The following is a 21,141-nucleotide window of genomic DNA, read 5'->3' as shown; positions in this document are numbered from 1 at the left end:
TTGTTGTTATTATATTTATTATTTTACTCTATTATTGTTATCGTTACATTTATTATTTTACTGTATTGTTATTATTACGTTTATTATTTTACTCTATTATTATTATTGGAGGACATGTAAGCCTATTTACATTGAAGAAGGTTAGAATAATGGTTTAATCAGAGTTGGACAGTCTTATCTTGAATTACAGTTTTATGGAAATATTCAAAAACATTTAACCTACTGATGTCTCAATTAATATAATTTTATTGGTATCTATTTTTATTTTGAAATTGACCCGTAAATGTGGCTTATACTCGAGTCAATACATTTCCCCAATTTTTTGTGGTAAAATTAGGTGCCTCGGCTTGTATTTGGATTGGCTTATACTTGAGTATATACAATATATGTTTTTGTGCATTGGCATATCTTTGCCCCTAAACATTTAAAGACATATCTAGGTACATCAGTTTAACAACTGAGAAACCTGACTGCCTTGCATGAATGCCATTTTCCCAAAAGGTTTTGGTATTATTTTCAAAAGGGTTATGACTTCTAACAAGGTCATGCCTTTCCAAAGATCATAAAATCTCCAAAAACGTTATGGAGATTTCAAATTTCCAAAATGGGTAGCTGAGAAAGTGAAACTTTTGCTTTATGATATCTTAGTTCACACAAACATTATTTCAAATATTATGTGTAAAAAGATTTTCAAGATAAGTATATAAAGGTGCATATGAAACATAAATGTATTTTGTGTTTAGACTTGAGTCCCATCTCTAAGATATCCCATGAAAAGAAATCTGAAATATGGAACACTTCTGATCTCAAGTATTTCAGGTCAGGAATATGCAGTCTGGCATTGGACTTTCAGGAAAAGTGTGAAACCATGGACTACTAGAGCTGACTGGTGGGTTTGAATGGGAGTGTTAGAAAACAGTGTACATGCCAGTCAGCAACAGCGTAGAAAACGTAGTTAAACATATGAGTTAGCTCGAGAAGAGACGATGAAGAATGGAGTGAGAGATGAAATAGTGAAAAACAGGACTTTTGAGAGAAAACAAGTTAGTAAGGTTCAGCTAGGACTATGAGAAGATAGTGAAAGAGTCGCTGAGACATCGAAGAGCCAATTAGGATTTAGATGAGTTAAATAATTAACAAGAACAACTCAGCCTTGAAATTCGGTTGCCATAATGATCTGTACACCAAGAAATATTTAACTACATCTTGAACTTCTGTTTTTGCAATATACACATGGGAACTACAAAACTGGGTGGTTAATTTTAGACGCATGACATTTGTAGGGACAGCAGTAGCTTAGCCCATAAGAGTGGGACGCGCTGGTCTTCACACCATATATGTGAAACGTGAGAGTCCAGGGGGGAAAAATAGAAAAACGTGTTACAGTAGAGTCTCGCTTATCCGATCTTCGCTAATCTGACATTCCATCTTATCTGGCATTCTTATCCAACGCCCCCCCCCCCTTTTCCTCCAGCATTTCCCCTTCAATTAAAGAAGCTCTCCCCAACTGTCTCTCCATTCCCAATAAGAGAAAAAGGCAAGACGAGGAGGAGGGAAGAAAGGGGGGAAAGAAGCAGGACTGGAAGCAGAAGCGTCCCCCCTCCTTCCCTCTGTGATTTCCACGCTCCCCTTCCACATCTGGGCACTTTCTGCTGGGCCGCTCTAGCCCCAAGGTATTGCCTTGCCTTAACCCTTTGAGTCTTTGCTGTTAGTATTCTAGCTGTCTAGCGCCACGTCGAATGGGTAACAGTAGGAGACTCCGTATTATCCAACAAAATCCGAATGATTTTAGTCATTCTTGTAAGCCGCTCCGAGCCCCAGGGGAATGGTGGCATATAAGTTCAAATAATAAATAAACAAACAAATAAATAAATAAATCTGACATTCTGCTGGCCCGTTTATATCAGATAAGCGAGACTCTACTGTATTATTTATTTATTTATTTATTTATTTATTTATTTATTTATTTACTGCATTTATATACCATTCCTCTCAGCCCACAGGTGACTTGGGATGGTTTACAGTTGGTACCAAGACACCATATATATATATATATATACACACACACACACACACACACACACACACACACACAATAAAACCATAACAGAATCAATAAAATCAATAATAACCTGTATCATTAGGGTCTCCTCATTAAAAACATTGTCCAATCACATCATCAAACTATTCCATTTTCCTATGTCTGTTACACTGTATTTGCAAATGCCTGCTCAAAAAGCCAAGTTTTAGCTCTCTTCCAAAATGTTAAAAGGGAGGGGGCTGATCTGATGTCCTTAGGGAGGGCATTCCATAGCTGAGGGGCCACCTTGAGAAGGCCCTGTCTCTTATCCATGCCAGCCGTGCTTGTGACGAAGGTGGGACCACGAGCAGGGCCTCCCCAGATGATCTTAAAGTCCTGGAAGGTTCATAAGGAAAGATGCGTTCGGACAGGTAAGTGGGCCAGAACCGTTTAGGGCGTTATAGGATAAAGCCAGCACTTCGAATTGTACCTGGTAGCAGACCGGCAGCCGGTGGAGCTGGCACAACTGAAGAGTTTTATGCTCCCTGAGTGCCGCTCCTGCTAGCAATCTGGCTGCCATCCGTTGGACCAATTGAAGCTTCCAGATAGTCTTCAAAGGCAACCCCACGTAGAGAGCATTGCAGTAGTCTGTACGAGATGTAACCAGAGCGTGGACTTCCATGGCCAAGTCAGACTTCCCTAGCTGGCGCACAAGCTTTAACTGTGCAAATGCTCCCCTGGTCACCGCCAATACCTGGGGTTCCAGGCTCAGCGATGAGTCCAGGATCAAACCCAAGCTGCAAACCTGCATCTTCAGGGGGAGTGTAACCCCATCCAACACAGACTGTAACCCTATGCCCTGTTCGGCCTTGCGACTGACCAGGAGCACCTCTGTCTTGTCTGGATTTAATTTCAATTTATCACCCTCATCCAGACAATCACAGTGGCCAAGCACCGGTTCAGGACCTGAACAGCCTCCTTAGTAGCTGGTTATTTTATAAAGTGTGGGGTCAAAACACAGCAAGTTAACATGGATAAACATTCAGTTCCCCCCAACCGAGTGAGTAATGACATTAGAGCTGTGCAAGTCAGACATAAAATACCCTTTCGGTTTTCATACCTGTTATTTGGCCTCGTCCATTTTCATTCACAGCTATGCCAGCAGCCAAACCCTGGAAGATGTGGTTTCCGCTGGAGCAAAAAAAAAAAAAAAAAAGAGAGAAAGCAGGCAAAACTGTATTAAAATTTTGGTCAAAACAGATTATCTGGTAGCCCAGCCCTGTCAAGGAACAGAGCTTTACAAAACTCTCTCTCCCCTCCATACCCACGTCTTTAAGGCTCCTTCTACACTGCCATATAATCCAGATTATCAAATCAGATACTCGACATTATCTGTTTGGAACTGCCAATCTGTAACCCACCTTGAGACGCCATATGGCTGAGAAAAGAGGGCTATAATATCATAAATAAATAAATGAGTCCACACTGCCATAAAATCCAGTTCAAAGCAGATAATCTGGATTTTATATAGCAGTGTAGACAAGACCTAATTCACAAGTTTTTATCATGCCAAAGGTCTGCTCAAATGAATATAATCACAAGTTGTTCAAAGGCACAGGGGGAGAAACAACAACAAGCAGGCTTTAGTATCTGAGAGCATCTCATTCTAGCATAATAGCACAATTGAGAAGGATGAGTCAGATTTTACTAATCTCCAAATTGGTACGGTCAAGATTGTACTCTCTTCTGAAATAGATGGGAAGCAGACCTGTCAGCTTTGTAGCAATTTCTAAATAACCGGCTGTCTCAAGGGGGATGATTATGATGCAATTATTAAGTCTATGGAAATAACGTGTCAAAGAACAAGCAGCTCAGTGTAGAGATTTCAGTTTGGTTCCTAGGCACGGTGTCATCAGCCAGTCCCAATACAGCACCCACACAGGGCAATTATAATCAAGATTATTTTGTCACTCTTAAAACAAAATCAGTGGCGTTGCTCTGATTATCTAGGAGACTTGTTATGCCAAAGAAGATATTATTGCTATGCTAATTATTCTGAAGCAGTCAGTATCTATTTATAAGAGACTTCTCTCTTGAGTCTGCAGAGCAACAAGCTCGCCTGTTTCACTAGTTTTCTGGTGCACTGTGGTCTAGGAAAGCCCGGGTGTGGGTGGGTAGATGTAGACAGAAACCCGCTGAGAAGATGTGCGAACCAATTGTACATGTATGGATGATTATGGAGGGAATTAATCTCAGGCCTCAATTGTGTATAAGAATATATTATAGAGGAGACCAATTATTACTTGTAAATTAAGGTAACTGCCACCAACGTGAGGTATTTGAGGTACCACCGATGAGATCTGGCTCTACAGACGCAGGTTAGATGAGATGAGACGGTTTTTAACAAAAGATAACAAGTTTATTGTGTACAAAGCGTATGGTTGCAAGCTGTTAAATAACTTAAATAATTTGAATATCACTTGGTTTTAATACAGTCGACTCTTTCAAATAACATAGCTCATGGCCAAGTTTTACTGAGGTGAAGCTCTTTAGTGAACAATGTTTCCTACTATGAATAGCCTTCCAATTTGATCTTTCCTTGATCAAATCTCTGATCTCTAGTCCTTCCTTGACTAGGAATCCTAACAAGCTTCCTTTAGTCTTCCTTGACTAAAGAAACTGGCCAGGTTTCTCTCTTCAGCCCTTCTAGACTGAAAAACCTCCAGCTGCTCACACACACCTCTCTCCCAGGCTTTTCAAGCCTCCACACTCACTCACACACTCACTCTGCCCCTTTTTCCAAAGACGCACATAACTCTTTCTGCTTGGCTCCGCCCACTTCTCACTCTCCTGAGCTAGCCTGCCTGGTCTCCTTGGCAATGCTCACTGTGGATTCAAACCAGACAACTCTAGTTTTCGCTACTGTTGCAAACACAAATTAAACACTAACAGTTAAACACATACATAGTATCAATGACTTCTGCACACCCGTGCTGAAGCAGGTTATTTAAACCCACTTTGGTGCGAGTTTTGACACTGTCTGGAAGCGCCCTGGGATGATGGGCAATTTGAGGCATCTGAAGAGCAGCTGCAGGGGAATTACCTAGAATCTATATTCAAGGCCAAACCTTGGTGAGCCTGACTGTTGCCTTCCATGAAATAGAATTATAATTCTCAAGCTAACTAATTTGATGGACAAATAATTATTGTTTTCTATTATGCCAGGGAATGGCATAATATTTGTGCCCACTGGCTTCCATTCCTTTTTTTCTTGCAGGATGTATTTTCATTCACTGCACCAAATTTGGCACAAATACCTGATATGCCCAAATTTGAATACTGGTGGGGTTGGGGAGGGGGGATTGATTTCGTCATTTGGGAGTTGTAGTTGCTGGGATTTATAATTCACCTATAATCAAAGAGCATTCTGAACTCCAGCAACAATGGAATTGAACAAACTTAGCACACAGAACTCCCATGACCAACAGAAAATGCTGGAAGGGTTTGGTGGGCACTAACCTTGAGTTTGGGAGTTGTAGTTCACCTACATCCAGATTTATTTATTTGTTTGTTTGTTTGTTTGTTTATTTATTTATTTATTTATTTATTTATTTATTTATTTATTTATTTATTTATCCTGTCAGGCAACCGAACAGTTGTATTACATTTTTGACAGAACAAACAAACAAACATACAAAAGACACAGAGTTTGCAAGCTTGGTAGTTGATTAAATGTCCTTTGACTAGTAGTTGGCCACTTGGAGTGCTGGTGTTGCATCCAGAGAGCACTGTGGACTCAAACAATGATGGATCTGGTCCAAACTTGGCACGAATACTCAGTGTGCTCAAATGTGAACACTGGTGGAGTTTTGGGGAAATAGATCTTGGAATTTGGGAGTTGAAGTTGCTGGGATTTATAGTTCACCTACAATCAAATAGCATTCTGAAGCCCACCAACGGGAGTATTGAGCCAAACTTCCCACACAGAACCCCCATGACCAGAAAATACTGTGTTTTTGATAGTCTCTGACACCCCTTGTGACCCCCCCCAGGGGTCCCGACCCCCAAGTTGAGAAACACTGTTCTAGAGAATCTCAAAGTTTTCGAGGGCATGTGAAAACTATTCCCCCAACACCTAGTACCAGCGTAAAGATAGACCAAAAAATCTTCCTCCTCTCTTTCAAAACACTTGTATTATTATTCTTATAAGCCTATGTGCGCATTTGTGCCCACGTTTCCCATCTGCAATGAGAACTGAACGTGGCAAGAAAGGCTCCGGCTCCACCACCTACCTTACCAGAGGGTTGCCGTTATACAGAATGTAAATGCCAGCCTCCTTATTTCCATATATTTGATTGCTACGGATGACGCCTTTTCCGTTGCCAAGGACAACGATGCCGGAGCGAAGGCCACTGTGGATCCGATTACACTGGTGTTTTATTTGGGCCCCAGCACAACGAATAAAAGGAGAGAGGGAAGGAGGGAGAGAACCGACATATGAAGTGAAGGACTTGGAACAATAGCAGGAAGGTCAGCAAGTAAACGAAGCAAAGCGCCCAGGCTCTTAAAAACAAAAACAGTTTATCTACGCCTGGAACATTCAGTTTCGAGTCTCCATGGAGAAAACCTGGCATTTCCGTTCTGACCACCCCCACTGCTACTTCTCCCTCAATTTCTGCATGATTTACATCACGCCTTGCCTATTTTCATCTATCAATTCATCAGAAAAACAGATAATCGGATCCTGCAATTTCCAAATCTAGGGCAGACATAAAGGAGAAGACGGAAGCCTTGTTAGATCAGTAACATTTCCACCAGGCATGCCAGCTTTGCAGTGGCACCTTTGCTACAGCTTTGTGTAGCAAGTAATAATGTTTTACTCTGCGCTTTGAAAAGCTTCACCTGCTAATTTTTGCCACTTAAGTTACTGTCAAAGGCCATAGCACACAAGCAGCCAAGTTACACAACCAAGTCAAACTACAAGAAATATGGCCATGTTCTCTCTGGAACATGGCCATATAGCCCGAAAAAACCCACAAGAACCTACAAGAAAGTAGTTTGGTGGCTTCAAACTACAAGAAAGGAGATTCCATCTGAACATTAGGAAGAACTTCCTGACTGTGAGAGCCATTCAGCAGTGGAACTCTCTGCTCTGGAGTGTGGTGGAGGCTCCTTCTTTGGAAGCTTTTAAACAGAGGCTGGGTGGCCATCTGTCAGGGGAGATTTGAATGCAATATTCCTGCTTCTTGGCAAGGGGTTGGACTGGATGGCCCATGAGGTCTCTTCCAACTCTTTGATTCTATGATTCTGTGAAAGCTCAGAGAAGCTTTTTCAAAAAACTGCAATTCACAAGTGATAACACACCCATGGCCTCTCCCAGATAGAAAAGACAGATCAATTTGGAACAAAGCCAGCACATTTAGGCCTATTGCAGCTATCAACTTATACATCTAACCTGCACCTGTCTCAACTTTAGTTTAACAACACAGTGGTGGCATATGAATGAGGAAAACAGCTGAGTTAGTCCATCCACGCTGTTTCTTATCTCTCTCCAACCTAAGCTCCCATATTACCATTTTGTTTTTTCCCAGCATCGATTTCAGTGGTTGCCCCTGCACTTGAGAAGGAACTCTTGAAGAAGCAGTGGATGTAAGCATCCCCTCCCATCTCCCTCTCCTTGGTCAAAAATATCTACACTCAATAACAATCACACTCCAGAAATGGAATATTTGCTGTGTTGACATTGAATTACACCCAGTCTAGATTGGTGAGATGCAATACCAGGATCAGAGGATTGGCTCCTTTCCGGACGTCCACACCAGCTTCGCAGTTGGAATGAATGTTGTTTTCTGCAATCAAGCCCCCTGCACCAAGGCGCAGAAATATCCCTGAGGTCTTGCAGTGATGAATGTCATTCTTCAGCATTATGATCTAAAGGGGAGGTGAAGAGAGCAAGAATGTTATCCAACTGAATTGATACAAAAAGATTCTGTAAAAATGTATTCCATTCACTGAATCTGTACCTCAGCTATATTTCTTTCAGCCGTATTGTTTTTATATTGCTTTCAATTGTGTTGCTATTTGTTTTATCTGATGTTTTAATAGGTTAAAGAGTTTTACATGTGTGTTTTAATTGTAATCTTGGGCGGGTCCCTTATAAGCCACCCCGAGACCCCTAGGGGAGATGGTTGGCGGGGTATAAAAATAAAGTTATTATTATATTATTATTATTTGGGAAAGTCTTTATAAGCAAACTACCACAGGGGTTATGGAGCCCCCGGTGGCACAGTGGGTTAAAGCGCTGAGCTGCTGAACTTGCTGACCAAAAGGTGGCAGGTTCGGATCCGAGGAGCACCATGAGCTTCCGCTGTTAGCCCCAGCGTTTGCTAACCTAGCAGCTCAAAAACATGCAAATGTGAATAGATAAATAGGTACCGCTCCAGCAGGAAGATAACAGCGCTCCATGCAGTTATGCTGGTCACATGACCTAGGAGGTGTCTACGGACAACGCCAGCTCTTCGGCTTAGAAATGGAGATGAGCACCAACCCTCAGAGTTGGACGCGACCTGACTTAATGTCAGGGGAAAACCTTTACCTTTACCTACCACAGGGTTGTTGCGAACATTGAAGGTTATCTTGTCAACTACAACATCATACCTGGCAGATGGCTGTCCTATCTCTGCACAAATTCTGTGAACTGAGGCTAACATCAGATTGATGGTAGCGCAATATAATAGCGGGGAGTCTGAGCTACAGTACCGGACGTTCCTGTTTTAAATCTTGTTTCTGCCACTTTTATCCCAGTCAGTTTTATCTCATTATCTCAAGCTCACCCCTGATATGTGAAGATAGTACTGCTTGTCTTTTTTACAACGTTACACTCAGGATTACAGGGAGACTAGGCTTCCAACACAATTGGGAACGCATGTCTATGGCTGCTTCTCACCACCAGCCTCATCACAAGCATCATTATCAGTATATAAAAATGGGGGTAAAGGAGAAATAATGAGAATTAAAAGATATTGCCTCATTCCTTTGTAATATTAAACTAAAGAGCAGTTTAAAGTCTATGGACATAAAAAAGTAAGAAGAGCTATGTTGGATGACACTAAAGGTCTCGCTCAAACAACGATCCTGGTGGACATTCATTCGAGAAGCCACCAAGCAAGGCATGAGTTCAATTACCTGGTCCTACTCATATTTGCCAGCAACTGGCACACACTCTCTCATACAGAAGCAGATAGGCAATTGCTGATTGGGTTCCTGTGAGTTTTCCGGGCTGTACGGCCATGTTACAGAAGCATTCTCTCCTGATGTTTTGGCTCCCCTAATCCTCAGAGGTTTAGGGTCGTTGGAATTGCTAATTGTTTTATCTGCTAGGAATTTGCCACAACACAAATCCTATCTATTCTCCATTGCTTACTGAGATGACAGGGCGCTGGGGGAAGGAGATAGGGAGAGGAGGGAAAACCCCATTCTTTCCTCCTTCATTTCCCACTGCTCCCAATTGCCCAGGTCAATGTGACTACAAGCAACAGAGACCTTCTGTCCTACTCAATGTAACTACAAGCAACAGAGGTCAGATAGACCTTGTGTTGTGACAGGGGGTGCAAGGAGCAGAAAGGGACAGGGACATGGACCTGAGAAACACAGAATGGCAGTAGGGATGGTTGTGGCCAGTTTTATTTGGTCCAAGTGGTCCTAAGTTGGGAGGAATCTGAAATTCTAGAGAAGGATTCAGATATTCCTCCAACTCTGAGTAATGTGGGGCAAGGCTGCATTGAAGTACCTGAGATCACCCTCATGTGACATTTGGCCACTCATCCTCATCTACACTGATTTAAGTAGGCAGAGTAGATATGGCGTTGTACCCTTTGATTTTCCAGATTTGCTCTGTAGGCAACTTGTAGAAATTGGTGGCAGATGATGGCTAGCTCAGGCTCCTTCCACACAGCTGAATAAAATTCCACATTATCTGCTTTGAACTGGATATATGGCAGTGTGGACTCCGATATTCCAGTCCAAAGCAGATATTGTGGGTTGTTCTGCCTTGATATCCTGGGTAATATGGCTGTATGGAAAGTCCCTCAGAGATGTCTAAAAAGAACTAGAGACACGTGGATGAGAGAGAAGTCCTACCCACAGCTAGTGGATCTTGGAAAAGTTACTTTTCAGATGACAAAATTCTCCCCACTAGGATGCCCACTAAGAAAATAAGCAGCAGACAGACTCCCCTGTAGGCTGATGGTTTCTGCTCTCAGCAGACTCTCATTAATTGATTTCTTGCATCACAAAGAGGTCAGGCATTATTAGCTTACAGAGCAAAAGGACAGCAAAAGCAAACACCAACTACCTAAAATGTAATCTACACAGGCCAGTGAAATTGGGGGGGGGGGGGGGGGGACCTCCACCAAGATGACACTTTTAATCCTGGAATTGTTTTATTTGAGCATATAAGTGGCTTAAAATATTCATGCATATAATTCTTTCCCAGTTAAATAAACCTTTAAAGCCATGTCTGACAAGCGTAAAGAAACAAATCTACAAATTGCAATATCCTCGCCTTAGCGAGCCCTGCATATCCAAGACGATAATTAAATTACAACTCCAGTATTTGCTCATTTGAAAAGGTAGCTCAACCCCCAATCTGTTAATTAAAATGCAGGGAGGAAGGGAGGAAGATGGCGGACTTTCTTTCCCTATTAGTCACTCACCACTGGCCTGGCCCGGTGGTCAAGCTCTGATCTGAATACTAAGCCTGGCAATCCAGTGTATTAACAGGGAGGAAAACAGTGTTATCCGGTAGTAATAGGCTGACAGGTGTTTACAGCTATCTTAACTTTGATTATGAGGGATCAGCCTTGGCAGCTTACAGAAGCTGGCTTGCTAAGTCTATGCAGCCACAGCCTGAGAATAAAGTCATGTATGCAATAACTGGGGAGCCTCAGCCAATGAGAAGAAACTATCCCCCAAAAATGGAGAGCTGAAAAATCCCTTGCAGACAAATCAAGGTAATCATAAACAAATAGAGATGTCTGCTGGCCATTAAATTACAGAACAGGTGGATCATAAATATCATAGGTAGGTGATGTTTTCTGCTGCCCTGGAGACTAGGACCCAGAGCAATTACAGGAAGGTAATTCCACCTGGACATTAGGAAGAACTGCTTGTCCATAAGAGCTGTTCAATGGTGGAACTCTCTGTCTCGGAGTGTGGTGGAAGCTGCTTCCTTGTATGGTCATCTGTCAGGAGTACTTTGATTTTGCATTTCCTGTATGACAGGGGGTTGGACGAGATCGGCATTTCTCAACCTGTGGGTTGGGACCTCTGAGGGTTGCAGAGGAATCATCAAAGACAATCAGAAAACACATATTTCTGATGGTCGTAGGAACCCCTTTGGTAGAGAAGGCTGAAGATCTCTCCATCTGTCCTTCGCTTCCTTTCTGAAAACAGCGAATCCTCCCACCAAAAGCCCTTCTCCTGCTGTGATTGATTGGCCTCTTAGCCAAGGGGAGGGCTGTTTCTGAGACTCCAAGCGGGGAGGGGAGAGCAAGCATGCTCAGCGCATGGCAATGTGGTGCGCGTATGCAGGTGAGGGAGAACACGCGAGGCTGGAGAGAGGTCCATGTCCCTTCAAGGCAGGGGAAAAACACCCTTTGATTGTAGCTTAACTATAAATCCCAGCAACCATAACTCCTAAATGACAAAATTAATACCCACCAACCCCACCAATATTCAAATTTGGGTGTATCGGGTATTGGTCCAGTGAATGAAACTACATCCTGCAGATATTTGCATTACGATTCATAACAGTACCAAAATTACAGTTATGAGGTAGATATGAAAATAATTTTATGGTTGTGAGTCACCACAACATGAGGAACTGTATTAAGGGGTCGCGGCATTAGGAAGGTTGAGAACCACGGGACTAGATAGTCCATGCGGTCCCTTCCAACTCTATGATTCTATGACTTTAAAAATAACTTTTTAAAACCTGTTTTTAAAATAATGTCTTGTTTTTCTATTGCGTGTGTATATTGAGGAGAACACTTAGCCTTCTGCATCCATGGGTTCTGCATCCACAGATTCAACCAGCCAACCATGGCATGAAAATATCTGGAGGAAAAACTTCCAAACAGCCAACCTTGATTTTGCCATGTGCTGAGCTATATGTTCACGTGTAGGCATGCCCTACCGTAAGCTCTGGTCATTTTACATAGCCTCAGGCTCTCGCTGGCACTTGTTTGAATGATTACACCACAGTATACAGTAGGATTTCAGCATCTATGGATTCTAATATCCATAGGAGGAACCTGGAACCAAACCCCAGCAAATACAAAGGGCCCACTGTACTTTGAGGCCCATGGAAGAAATAAATAATAAAATAAAATAAATAACAATAATACATACTTCAAGTAAATGCATGGACATTGTTTGAAACCACAGCCATAGACTGATACGTATTGGCTATAAGTCTTGAAAAAGTAGTTTTTGCTGGAAGAAGCAAAGACCACCAGCTTTGAAGCCATGGTCCTCCACCATCAACTCCGCTGGACTGGCCACATTGTCCAGATGCCTGACCACCGTCTCCCAAAGCAGTTGCTCTACTCCGAACTCAAGAACGGAAAACGGAATGTTGGTGGACAGGAAAAGAGATTTAAAGACGGGCTCAAAGCCAATCTTAAAAACTGTGGCATAGACACTGAGAACTGGGAAGCCCTGGTCCTTGAGCGCTCCAGTTGATGGTCAGCTGTGACCAGCAGTGCTGCAGAATTTGAAGAGACACGAATGGAGGGCAAAAGAGAGAAACGTGCCAAGAGGAGGGCGCGTCAAGCCAACCCCGACCGGGACCGCCTTCCACCTGGAAACCAATGCCCTCACTGCAGGAGAAGATGCAGATCAAGAATAGGGCTCCACAGCCACCTACAGACCCACCGCCAGGATACTACACTTGGAGGACCATCATCCTCGGATTACAAGGGATCGCCTAAATAAGTAAGTTTTTAAACTATACTTTTCAGAATTCACACCAGCATGGTTGCTGTCCAAAAAACAACAGTCAAAAATGGTAATTTTCTCAAGTTTTCATTAGCCATGACAACAAATGACATCCTTCATGGACAATGGCAAAGTACCTTCTGTGTCTTGCCTCTGAATAGTGATATAGCCAGGAATTGCTTTTCTTGGGTTGAACATAGAAAACTGGGGGCATTGTAAAAAAATATGTTCAGAAAAGCAGTCGGTAGAGCTGTGGTGAGAGATCTCACTGACAATCTGAAAATCTTAGGGTCCCAGATAGTTATCCCTGCAAGAGTTTTCTTACAAACTCAAATGTGAAATTCCTGATCTACAAACAAAATGATCCAATGTGTCCCTAAGAGCTTGCCTATAATTATGCTGGGGAAAATGGAAGGAAAAAGGAAAAAGGGCTGACAAAGGGTAAGATGGATGGATGGGATCCTTGAAGTGACTGGATTGACCTTGAAGAAGCTGGGGGTGGTGACTGCCGACAGGGAGCTCTGGCGTGGGCTGGTCCATGAGGTCATGAAGAGTTGGAAACGACTGAACGAATGAACAACAACAACAAAGCAAGGTCACTATAACACTAAGGAAGAAATGAAGGCTGGAAAGGAAAAAAGACCCACACAAGACTGAAATAAGCAGTCATTGGCTCTGAACACAGCTACTATACGTGCAAAAATCCTGTTCCATTTTGTGTTTAGCCATTCACTTTTGCCTTGGCCTTATGTTCTCACTTGGGAGTAAGGCTCACCTATCCCACACTTCAGAAATTCTTAATTAATGAAACAGGGATCGCCATTTCTCACACGTCTGCCCTCTTGCAAGTCTTGTGGATGCAGCAAACCAGAACAAAACAAATAAGAATCCAATTGCTAAAGTATACACTCATGTAAACAAAACCTCCATTTCAGCCTGAAGCATCTATTTAAAAGCCTCGAGACATTCTCTCTCCTGACACCCTTTCCTCCTCCCTTTGAAGCGAGAGAGCAGCAAATTATTGACTTGGAAAGGCAAGGCTGAAGGCTCCTTAGAAAAATGAAGATGTAATCACAAAGCCTTTCACCTGGGAACAAGGATGACGCAACAAGTGGCACACAAACTCCCACTTAATGCTTCACTTGGAAGCAAAATTTGCTCCAAGCACATGAACCGTGGATTAAAGAATGCCCGATCTCTGCATTTAATTTCTGCCCTTTTGGCGAAGAAATGTTTTTAAAATGAAGCATTGCTTGGTTCACAAGACAATTTGGATAAATCTTCCTCATTATCAGCTCCTGGACATTGTGCAACCTCACATATCAAGGCATCTTTTCTGAGTTGCAAATTATGATCATAAGACGATTTCATCTCAACACCCTGCTGGTCACTAAAGATACATCTACACCACTTTAACTGCCATGGCTCAGTGCTCTGGAAGCATGGGAGTTGTAGTCTTACAATCTTTAATTGCATCTGCCAACAGTGGTGGTGCCTCACCAAACTACAAATCCCAGAATTCCATAGCATTGAGCCATGATAATGAAAATGTTGTCAATCTGCATTAATTTTACAATGTAGATGCACCAAATGGCGGAAAAGGTGCACAGTCTTTAAGACAGTACACCTGTGGGTCCCCAGGTGTTTTGGCCTACAACTCCCAGAGATCGCAGCCAGTTGACCAGCTGTTAGGATTTCTGGGAGTTGAAGGCCACAACATCTGGAGACCCACAGGTTGAGAACCAATGCTTTAAGACCTAGCCATGAATTGTCACAGTAAGCATAAATCTTACACTACTGCTTTCATATCCTCCCCAAACACTTCCAAAATTCTCTTGGGTAGATCTTTGATTTCTTTGCAGTGGAAATGTCAGCCCAAGGAAGGTTGCCACAGCCTAGCTTTGCCTCTTAGGCATGAGTCACGCCACCCCTTTTGAGCTAGAGGCCCCTTATACACTGCTATATAAAATCCAGATTATCTGCTTTGAACTAGATTATATGGCAGTGTAGAGTCATATAATCCAGTTCACAGTAAATAATGTGGATTATCTGATTTGATAATCTGGAATATACGGCAGTGTAGAAGGGTCCAAAGAAGTCACATTGTTTGCTGATGAAAGCATGGTCAATAGCCTAATGCCAAACAGTAAGGGATTGAAAGAACTGATCATCTTTCAATCCCAATATGGCAACATATTACTTGCACTACTCTCCAAAAAATGAAAAGAGTAAGCTTTCTGTTGTTAAAACTGCACATAAAGGAAGGCTGTATGAATGAAATTCAGGCCTTGGACTCATCAGACGAAATGCAGCCCTTTCAAGGGTTAAGAAGCTTCCTGGTTTTGATACAGACAATAATACATACCAGTAGTGTGTGTGTTTTCATTGTGGGGAAGGATGAACAAGTTGCAAAATTCAACTTCCTAGAAATCTCGGCTCTCACATTTCTTTTCATTTTAAAAAAAGTAAGTGTCCAGTGCTCATTTATATATTTGTTTAGTACAGTGGTTCCTAACCTTTTTTTGACCAGGGATCACTTTGACCAGGGATCACTCTCCAACACTGGAGCCCCCGGTGGCGCAGTGGGTTAAAACACCGTGCCAGCAGGACTGAAGACCAACAGGTTACAGGTTCAAATCCAGGGAGAGTGTGGATGAGCTCCCTCTATCAGCTCCAGTTCCCCATTGAAGGGACATGAGAGAAGCCTCCCACAAGGATGATAAACCATCAAAACATTCAGGCGTCCCCTGGGCAGCATCCTTGCAGACGGCCAATTCTCTCACACCAGAAGCGACTTGCAGTTTCTCAAGTCGCTCCTGACACGACAAAAAAAACAACAACAACTCTTCAACATTAGTACCAAAGGGGTTACGAATCAATTTTTGGTCAACTTTAGATTGGGTTTGGTTATTTGTTATGCTGAATCAGAAAATTGCATTGGATAGACCACATCAGCTCTAGGTTCTGATACAAAACATTTGCCATCCAGTAGTCACCATCTGCTAACCCACAAAAAACCATATTTAATAACCTAGAGCCAATGTGGTCTATCCAAAGGGTCAGGCTCGTCAGCGACAGGGAAGGAGTGACAGGCGGCACAAAAGGAGTGGAAATAAAATAAAATAAAGAGGAAGGAGGTTCACGAACCATATTTTTGTCCTCACAGCCCACAGCTTAAGACCCACTGGTTTAGGAAGATGTGTATCAAAAGCATCTATGATTAGCTGTTGGGTAAGACTTGCAATGGTCAGATGGATGGGGTTTCAATGAGTTTCACAAGGGAAATCAGAGAAATTATGCATGCACCTTAGGCCCCTTCTACACTGCCCTATATCCCAGGATCTGATCCCAGATTGTCTGCTTTAAACTGGATTATACAAGTCTCCACTGCCAGATCTTCTGGGATAAGAAGGTAATCTGGAATCAGATCCTGGCATATAGGGCAGTGTAGAAGGGGCCTTATTTGCATCATTTTTAAAGCTTGCGGAATCCAACTTTTAAAAAACCAAAATCATTAGCTTCTGGCTACCTGCTGACTCCTTTTTTAAGTGCAGTCAAGGAGATATTAAATGTTCACAGTTATGTATAGGTTCAACCACAAAGCTGTTGGGACATCAGCCTGAAAAAGAAAAACACAGCTGAGCAGTACCACAGGTTGAACCATGGCACAAGAGATCATTCCCCATCGTTTACAGCACCTTACTGTTTTGTATGCATCGCATTGCATAGGTCAGGTTCCTGAAGATGCTCCCCTCCACTCTGGCTTGTCCCTGGGAGCAAACAAAGACGCCTCCCTTCCCATCTCTGAAAAGGCACTTCTGAATGAGGCACCCTTGCACTGAGCTGGCAAGTGACTGAGCCTCCTTGTCTTTCTGCAGCTCCTGAGGCAGTGTTTTCAGCTCATAGTCATTTTGGAGGGCTGTTAACCCGTTGGTTTGCAACCTGCCATGAATAACTTTGGCCAACATGTGACTCAGGCTATGAGCCTGGTAAGGCAGTTTGTAGACTGACTCATCGTCATCCTCATTCTCGCTGCTTATGCTCAGTTCGCTGTCACTGGAATCTGTATCTATCGTCACCGCTTCCTCCTTGTGCGCCACACTAGGATTCCCAGTAACATCACTCTCCTTCTCACATCCTCTCTTTGGTATCCCTTGAATCTGTGAAGCAGGGAATATATTACCCAGGTCCTCGCCCACCACAATCTCACAGGTCCTCGTGTTCCTTATCTGCAGGTGTCCCTGGCTTTCCAACTTCGTCATGTTACAAAACGGTGCCTCTGAAGTCTGCAGCAACACAGAACGCGACTTTGCCAACATGGACAAGTGTTTGCAGGCCCAGTTCCTGTCCAAAGATGGGCAGCCTTCTACCGTCACAGAGGCATTTTCACTCCCGACAAATTCACAGTTTTCCAGGAGACAAATGGCCACACTGTGGACATTGATGCTGGACTGGTTGAAGGTGCAGAATTTGACCTGGCAGGTTCCTGGGGCATGAATCTGTAGCTGACTGTTCTCAAAGTTGCAGTTGTCAAACTGGACGTGACCAGAGGTTGTCTAAAGAGAAACAATACAGCCAGATCAACCCAGTTTACAGTAGCAAACATCTTAAGACATATCAATACAACATTTCCCCAAGGAACTCCCTTTAACACAGATAGCCTGGCCCAAAGAGACACTAAATCTCTGAGCTGACTCTTATTTTACCTATGCTAAGGGAGGCAGGGAGCAGGAGACTCAGGGTATACATCTCACTAAAGTAAGCACCAGGGACAGCCTGCAATGATCTCATGCTTGAAATACAAATCACCATTCACTTAGGCAGCTCTTGTTCAATTCCTATGGTAGCCATCAACCACTTGATGTCTTTGGGCCTTTCTACACAGGCCCTAAAATGCAGTTGAAACCAGACTAAAAGGGGGGTGTTGGGGTTCTGTAAGAAGATGCTGGGGATGCTGGGGATTCTGCCTTGGAGGATGATGGGAATGATTGATTTTTCACTGAGTCTGTGTGTGATCAGGCTGAAGCACAGACAGAAATGCAGGTCTTGGATTAGGGAGAAGGGCCAACAGCTGCAGAAGAGATAGAGGATGTTTGGGATCCTGTTTATCTTGAGAATCGGCCTTCATGGCCTTCAGAAGATGAGAAGTTACCCTGTGATATGAGAAGAGGAGTTACCCTGCGATACCTCCACACAGAGAAAGCAAAGAAAAGGTTAATTAGGAAGTCAGAAAGACTCAGTGAGAAGCTGTTCTTGAAACACAGGCATCAAAGGTGTCATGGCTTCATGGTCACGTCTGAGCTTAAATTGAGTGGTGTTTTCCTGGTCCATTCAGAGCAGACAACGTTGCCATAACATCAAGTTCATGTTCAGCTCTCAAGTTGCCTATATTCTTGAAATTGATTTGTCTTGGAAACGTTCCTGTTTCATGCTTATGGATTAATGCCTATCCTATTGACTTCATGGATTTCATGTATCTTACATTCAAGCTTATTTGTACCTTGCTATCTTGGACTATTGACCTTTGTATTTTGGACTACTACTATTTCATAGCACCCTTTCTACTGCCTTTTGGGAATTGCCATTTCCATGTTGTATATGCTTTTTATAAACTGTAGTTACCTACTTCTGTACTCTGTGTGATGCTAAGTAAAAAGGTGGTCTACAGTTAGAGTGCAATTGGGGAGGGGAAGGCTAGATGCTGTTTGTCGAAAATATGTGCTAAATCACATTAACAGCTGAAAAACATGTGCTAAAAAGTGTGCTTAAAATCTGATTTTGGCCAAAAACTGTGCATATTTGCATCATTGTATATCCCTGCACTAAATAAAAGCATAGGATTTCATTTTGATACGCTAATATGGACTGCTCCAGTGCATATAAACCTTTAAAAATCCCAAAACAGCTAATGAAGGCTGTAAACAAATGGAGCTACAGACACATAGGTAGCTAAATGGAAGAACAATTGGAAAGCAGTTCCTGTGAGAATGCTCTGCAAACATTCCTTTGTTCTGGTGTTTATGAAATTAAACAGAGGTTGATTTTACACAGTGGGTACCAGCATGGCAGGCAAGTGATCCCAAAGGGAAATGGGGTTCAAGAGGGCAAATGTAAAGGCAGCAGGAGGGTGAGGAGAGATAATGACAAGAAATCTGCATGTGTGCACAGATATCTGTATCAGCGCTTATAAGGTTCAGCGCATCTCAGAGAGTTAATAATAATAACAAAATAAAAGAAAACTTCTAGAGGATGTCCTGCATCTATCTTGCAGATTTCTAAGATCTGCTACAACCAAACCTGTCAGGATGCCAGAGGAGAATTTACCAGGACTGACAGCTCTGTGTCTGGCGTACCCTTAAGGTACTGTGATTTTTAAATCCACTTATTTGTCCCAGATTATGAGGCCCTGCAAAGACACTGTTCTGCAACTCCCACAAGGCAGCATGTTGACTGGAGATTATGGTGACTGCAGTATAAGACTCCTGGTGTTGCACCAGAGAACCTATGATTGGATTGCCCCCTTTGTTTCAAATCGACCCACCTCCACACCACTACTCTTAACAAAACTCCAGCACTGTAACATAAACTGGATTCTCAAATGCATTCACACTCACCTTATAGACAACGGGTGTGAACCAAGCTGGCATGAAGATCAAATTGCACAACCGCATGGTGGGACAGTGCTGGTCAAAGCTCACCAGGAGGGCCACGTCACCGAGCTTTCCCTTCCCCATAATTTCCACCGGGGCCTTGAGGAAAATCTCACTCTGCTCCTCATACACTCCCGGCAAGAGCACGATTCTGTCGTAAGCGCTCGCGGAAAGCAAGGCACTCCTTAGGTTGTCAAATTCACAACCAGGCCCCACGGAAAGGACACGGCGGTCCTTTTTCCTCCTGAATAAGTAGAAGCAGTTGGAGGACTCAAAGTCTTGGCTGTTTTTGGTCCAGGTTTTCGAGGCTAGATAATGTTGCTTGAAGGCTTCCCTCCAGGACCAAGGCTCAACGTCTGGCTGGTTGGGCCAGTTCGGGTGACGGCACTCAATGCAACCAAGGCACAGTTGCCGCCATCGTGTGTTGTCCAGGCTGAGGATGAGCTCGTACCAGGCCCTGCACACCAAGCTGCACCGGCCGAGATCAGGGAGGCGCAAGTAAGACAGTATCAGGCGCCAGAGCTCCAGCGGAAGGCCGTTGATCTCCATTGCCACCTGTCCATGTGAAACACAACAATAAACATCAAGAAGAACACCAGCTTTCTAGTGGAATATAATCAACCTTCCACATTAGTTGGCATTGGGGGCCCTTACAAAAGTGAAAACTGAAAAATTTAAAAAATGCCAAAAGTTGACCACATAATTGAACTGGATGACCTAGAAATTCCTAGAAAGTTCTCTTTAGGAATCTCTAAGTCAGTGTTTCTCAAGCTGGGGGTTGCTCTCTGGAAGTAGGTGAACTACAACTCCAAAATTCAAGGTCAATGCCCACAAAACTCTTCCAGTATTTCTATTGGTCGTGGGAGTTCTGTGTGCCAAGTTTGGTTCAATTCCATTGTTGGTGGAGTTCAGAATGCTCTTCAATTGTAGGTGAACTATAAATCCCAGCAACTACAACTCCCAAATGACAAAACCAACCCCCCCCCCCCGCAATTTATTTATTTATTTACAGTATTTATATACCACCTTTCTCACCCCTGGGGAGACTCAAAGCAATCCCACCAGTATTCAAATTTGGGTGTACCAGGTATTCGTGCCAAACTTGGTCCACTGAATAAAAATACATCCTGCATATCAGATATTTACAGTAGCAAAATTACAGTTATGAAGTAGCAAAGAAAAAATTTAATGGTTGGGGGTCACCACAACATGAGGCCCTTCCACACAGCCATATAACCCAGAATATCAAGACAGGAAATCCTACAATATCTGCTTTGAACTAGGATATCTGACTCCACACTGCCATATATTCCAATTCAAAGCAGATAATGTGGGATGTTTTTCGGCCATGTGGATTATATGAATCTACACTTCCATATAAACCAGTTCAAAGCAAATAATATGGATATTATATGGCATTGTAGAAGGGGTCTAAGATAGCTCTCTGTGAGAGCTACACTAGCAAACATTTAC

The 21,141-nt window shown here is 43.0% G+C and overlaps 1 protein-coding gene across 2 annotated transcripts in view; it reads right to left on the bottom strand.

The window, feature by feature from the left end:
- The window catches only part of FBXO10 (F-box protein 10), a 47,500-nt gene that overhangs the window by 13,509 nt on the left and 12,850 nt on the right, over positions 1 to 21,141 (bottom strand). For both annotated transcript variants that reach the window (XM_060763753.2, XM_067463969.1), the window contains exons 2-6: positions 19,633 to 20,223; positions 16,717 to 17,574; positions 7,802 to 7,951; positions 6,313 to 6,449; positions 3,141 to 3,211 (exon numbers count right to left, since the gene is read on the bottom strand). In XM_060763753.2, the coding sequence (XP_060619736.2) occupies positions 3,141 to 3,211; positions 6,313 to 6,449; positions 7,802 to 7,951; positions 16,717 to 17,574; positions 19,633 to 20,217 (1,801 nt within the window). In that variant the 5' untranslated portion in view covers positions 20,218 to 20,223. The remainder of the gene's footprint in view (positions 1 to 3,140; positions 3,212 to 6,312; positions 6,450 to 7,801; positions 7,952 to 16,716; positions 17,575 to 19,632; positions 20,224 to 21,141) is intronic.

Source organism: Anolis sagrei, chromosome 2 (assembly GCF_037176765.1).
Source record: "Anolis sagrei isolate rAnoSag1 chromosome 2, rAnoSag1.mat, whole genome shotgun sequence".
Classification (NCBI taxonomy): domain Eukaryota; kingdom Metazoa; phylum Chordata; class Lepidosauria; order Squamata; family Dactyloidae; genus Anolis; species Anolis sagrei.
The sequence above is the reverse complement of the archived record's forward strand: the minus strand, read 5'-3'. Positions and strand labels throughout refer to the sequence as shown.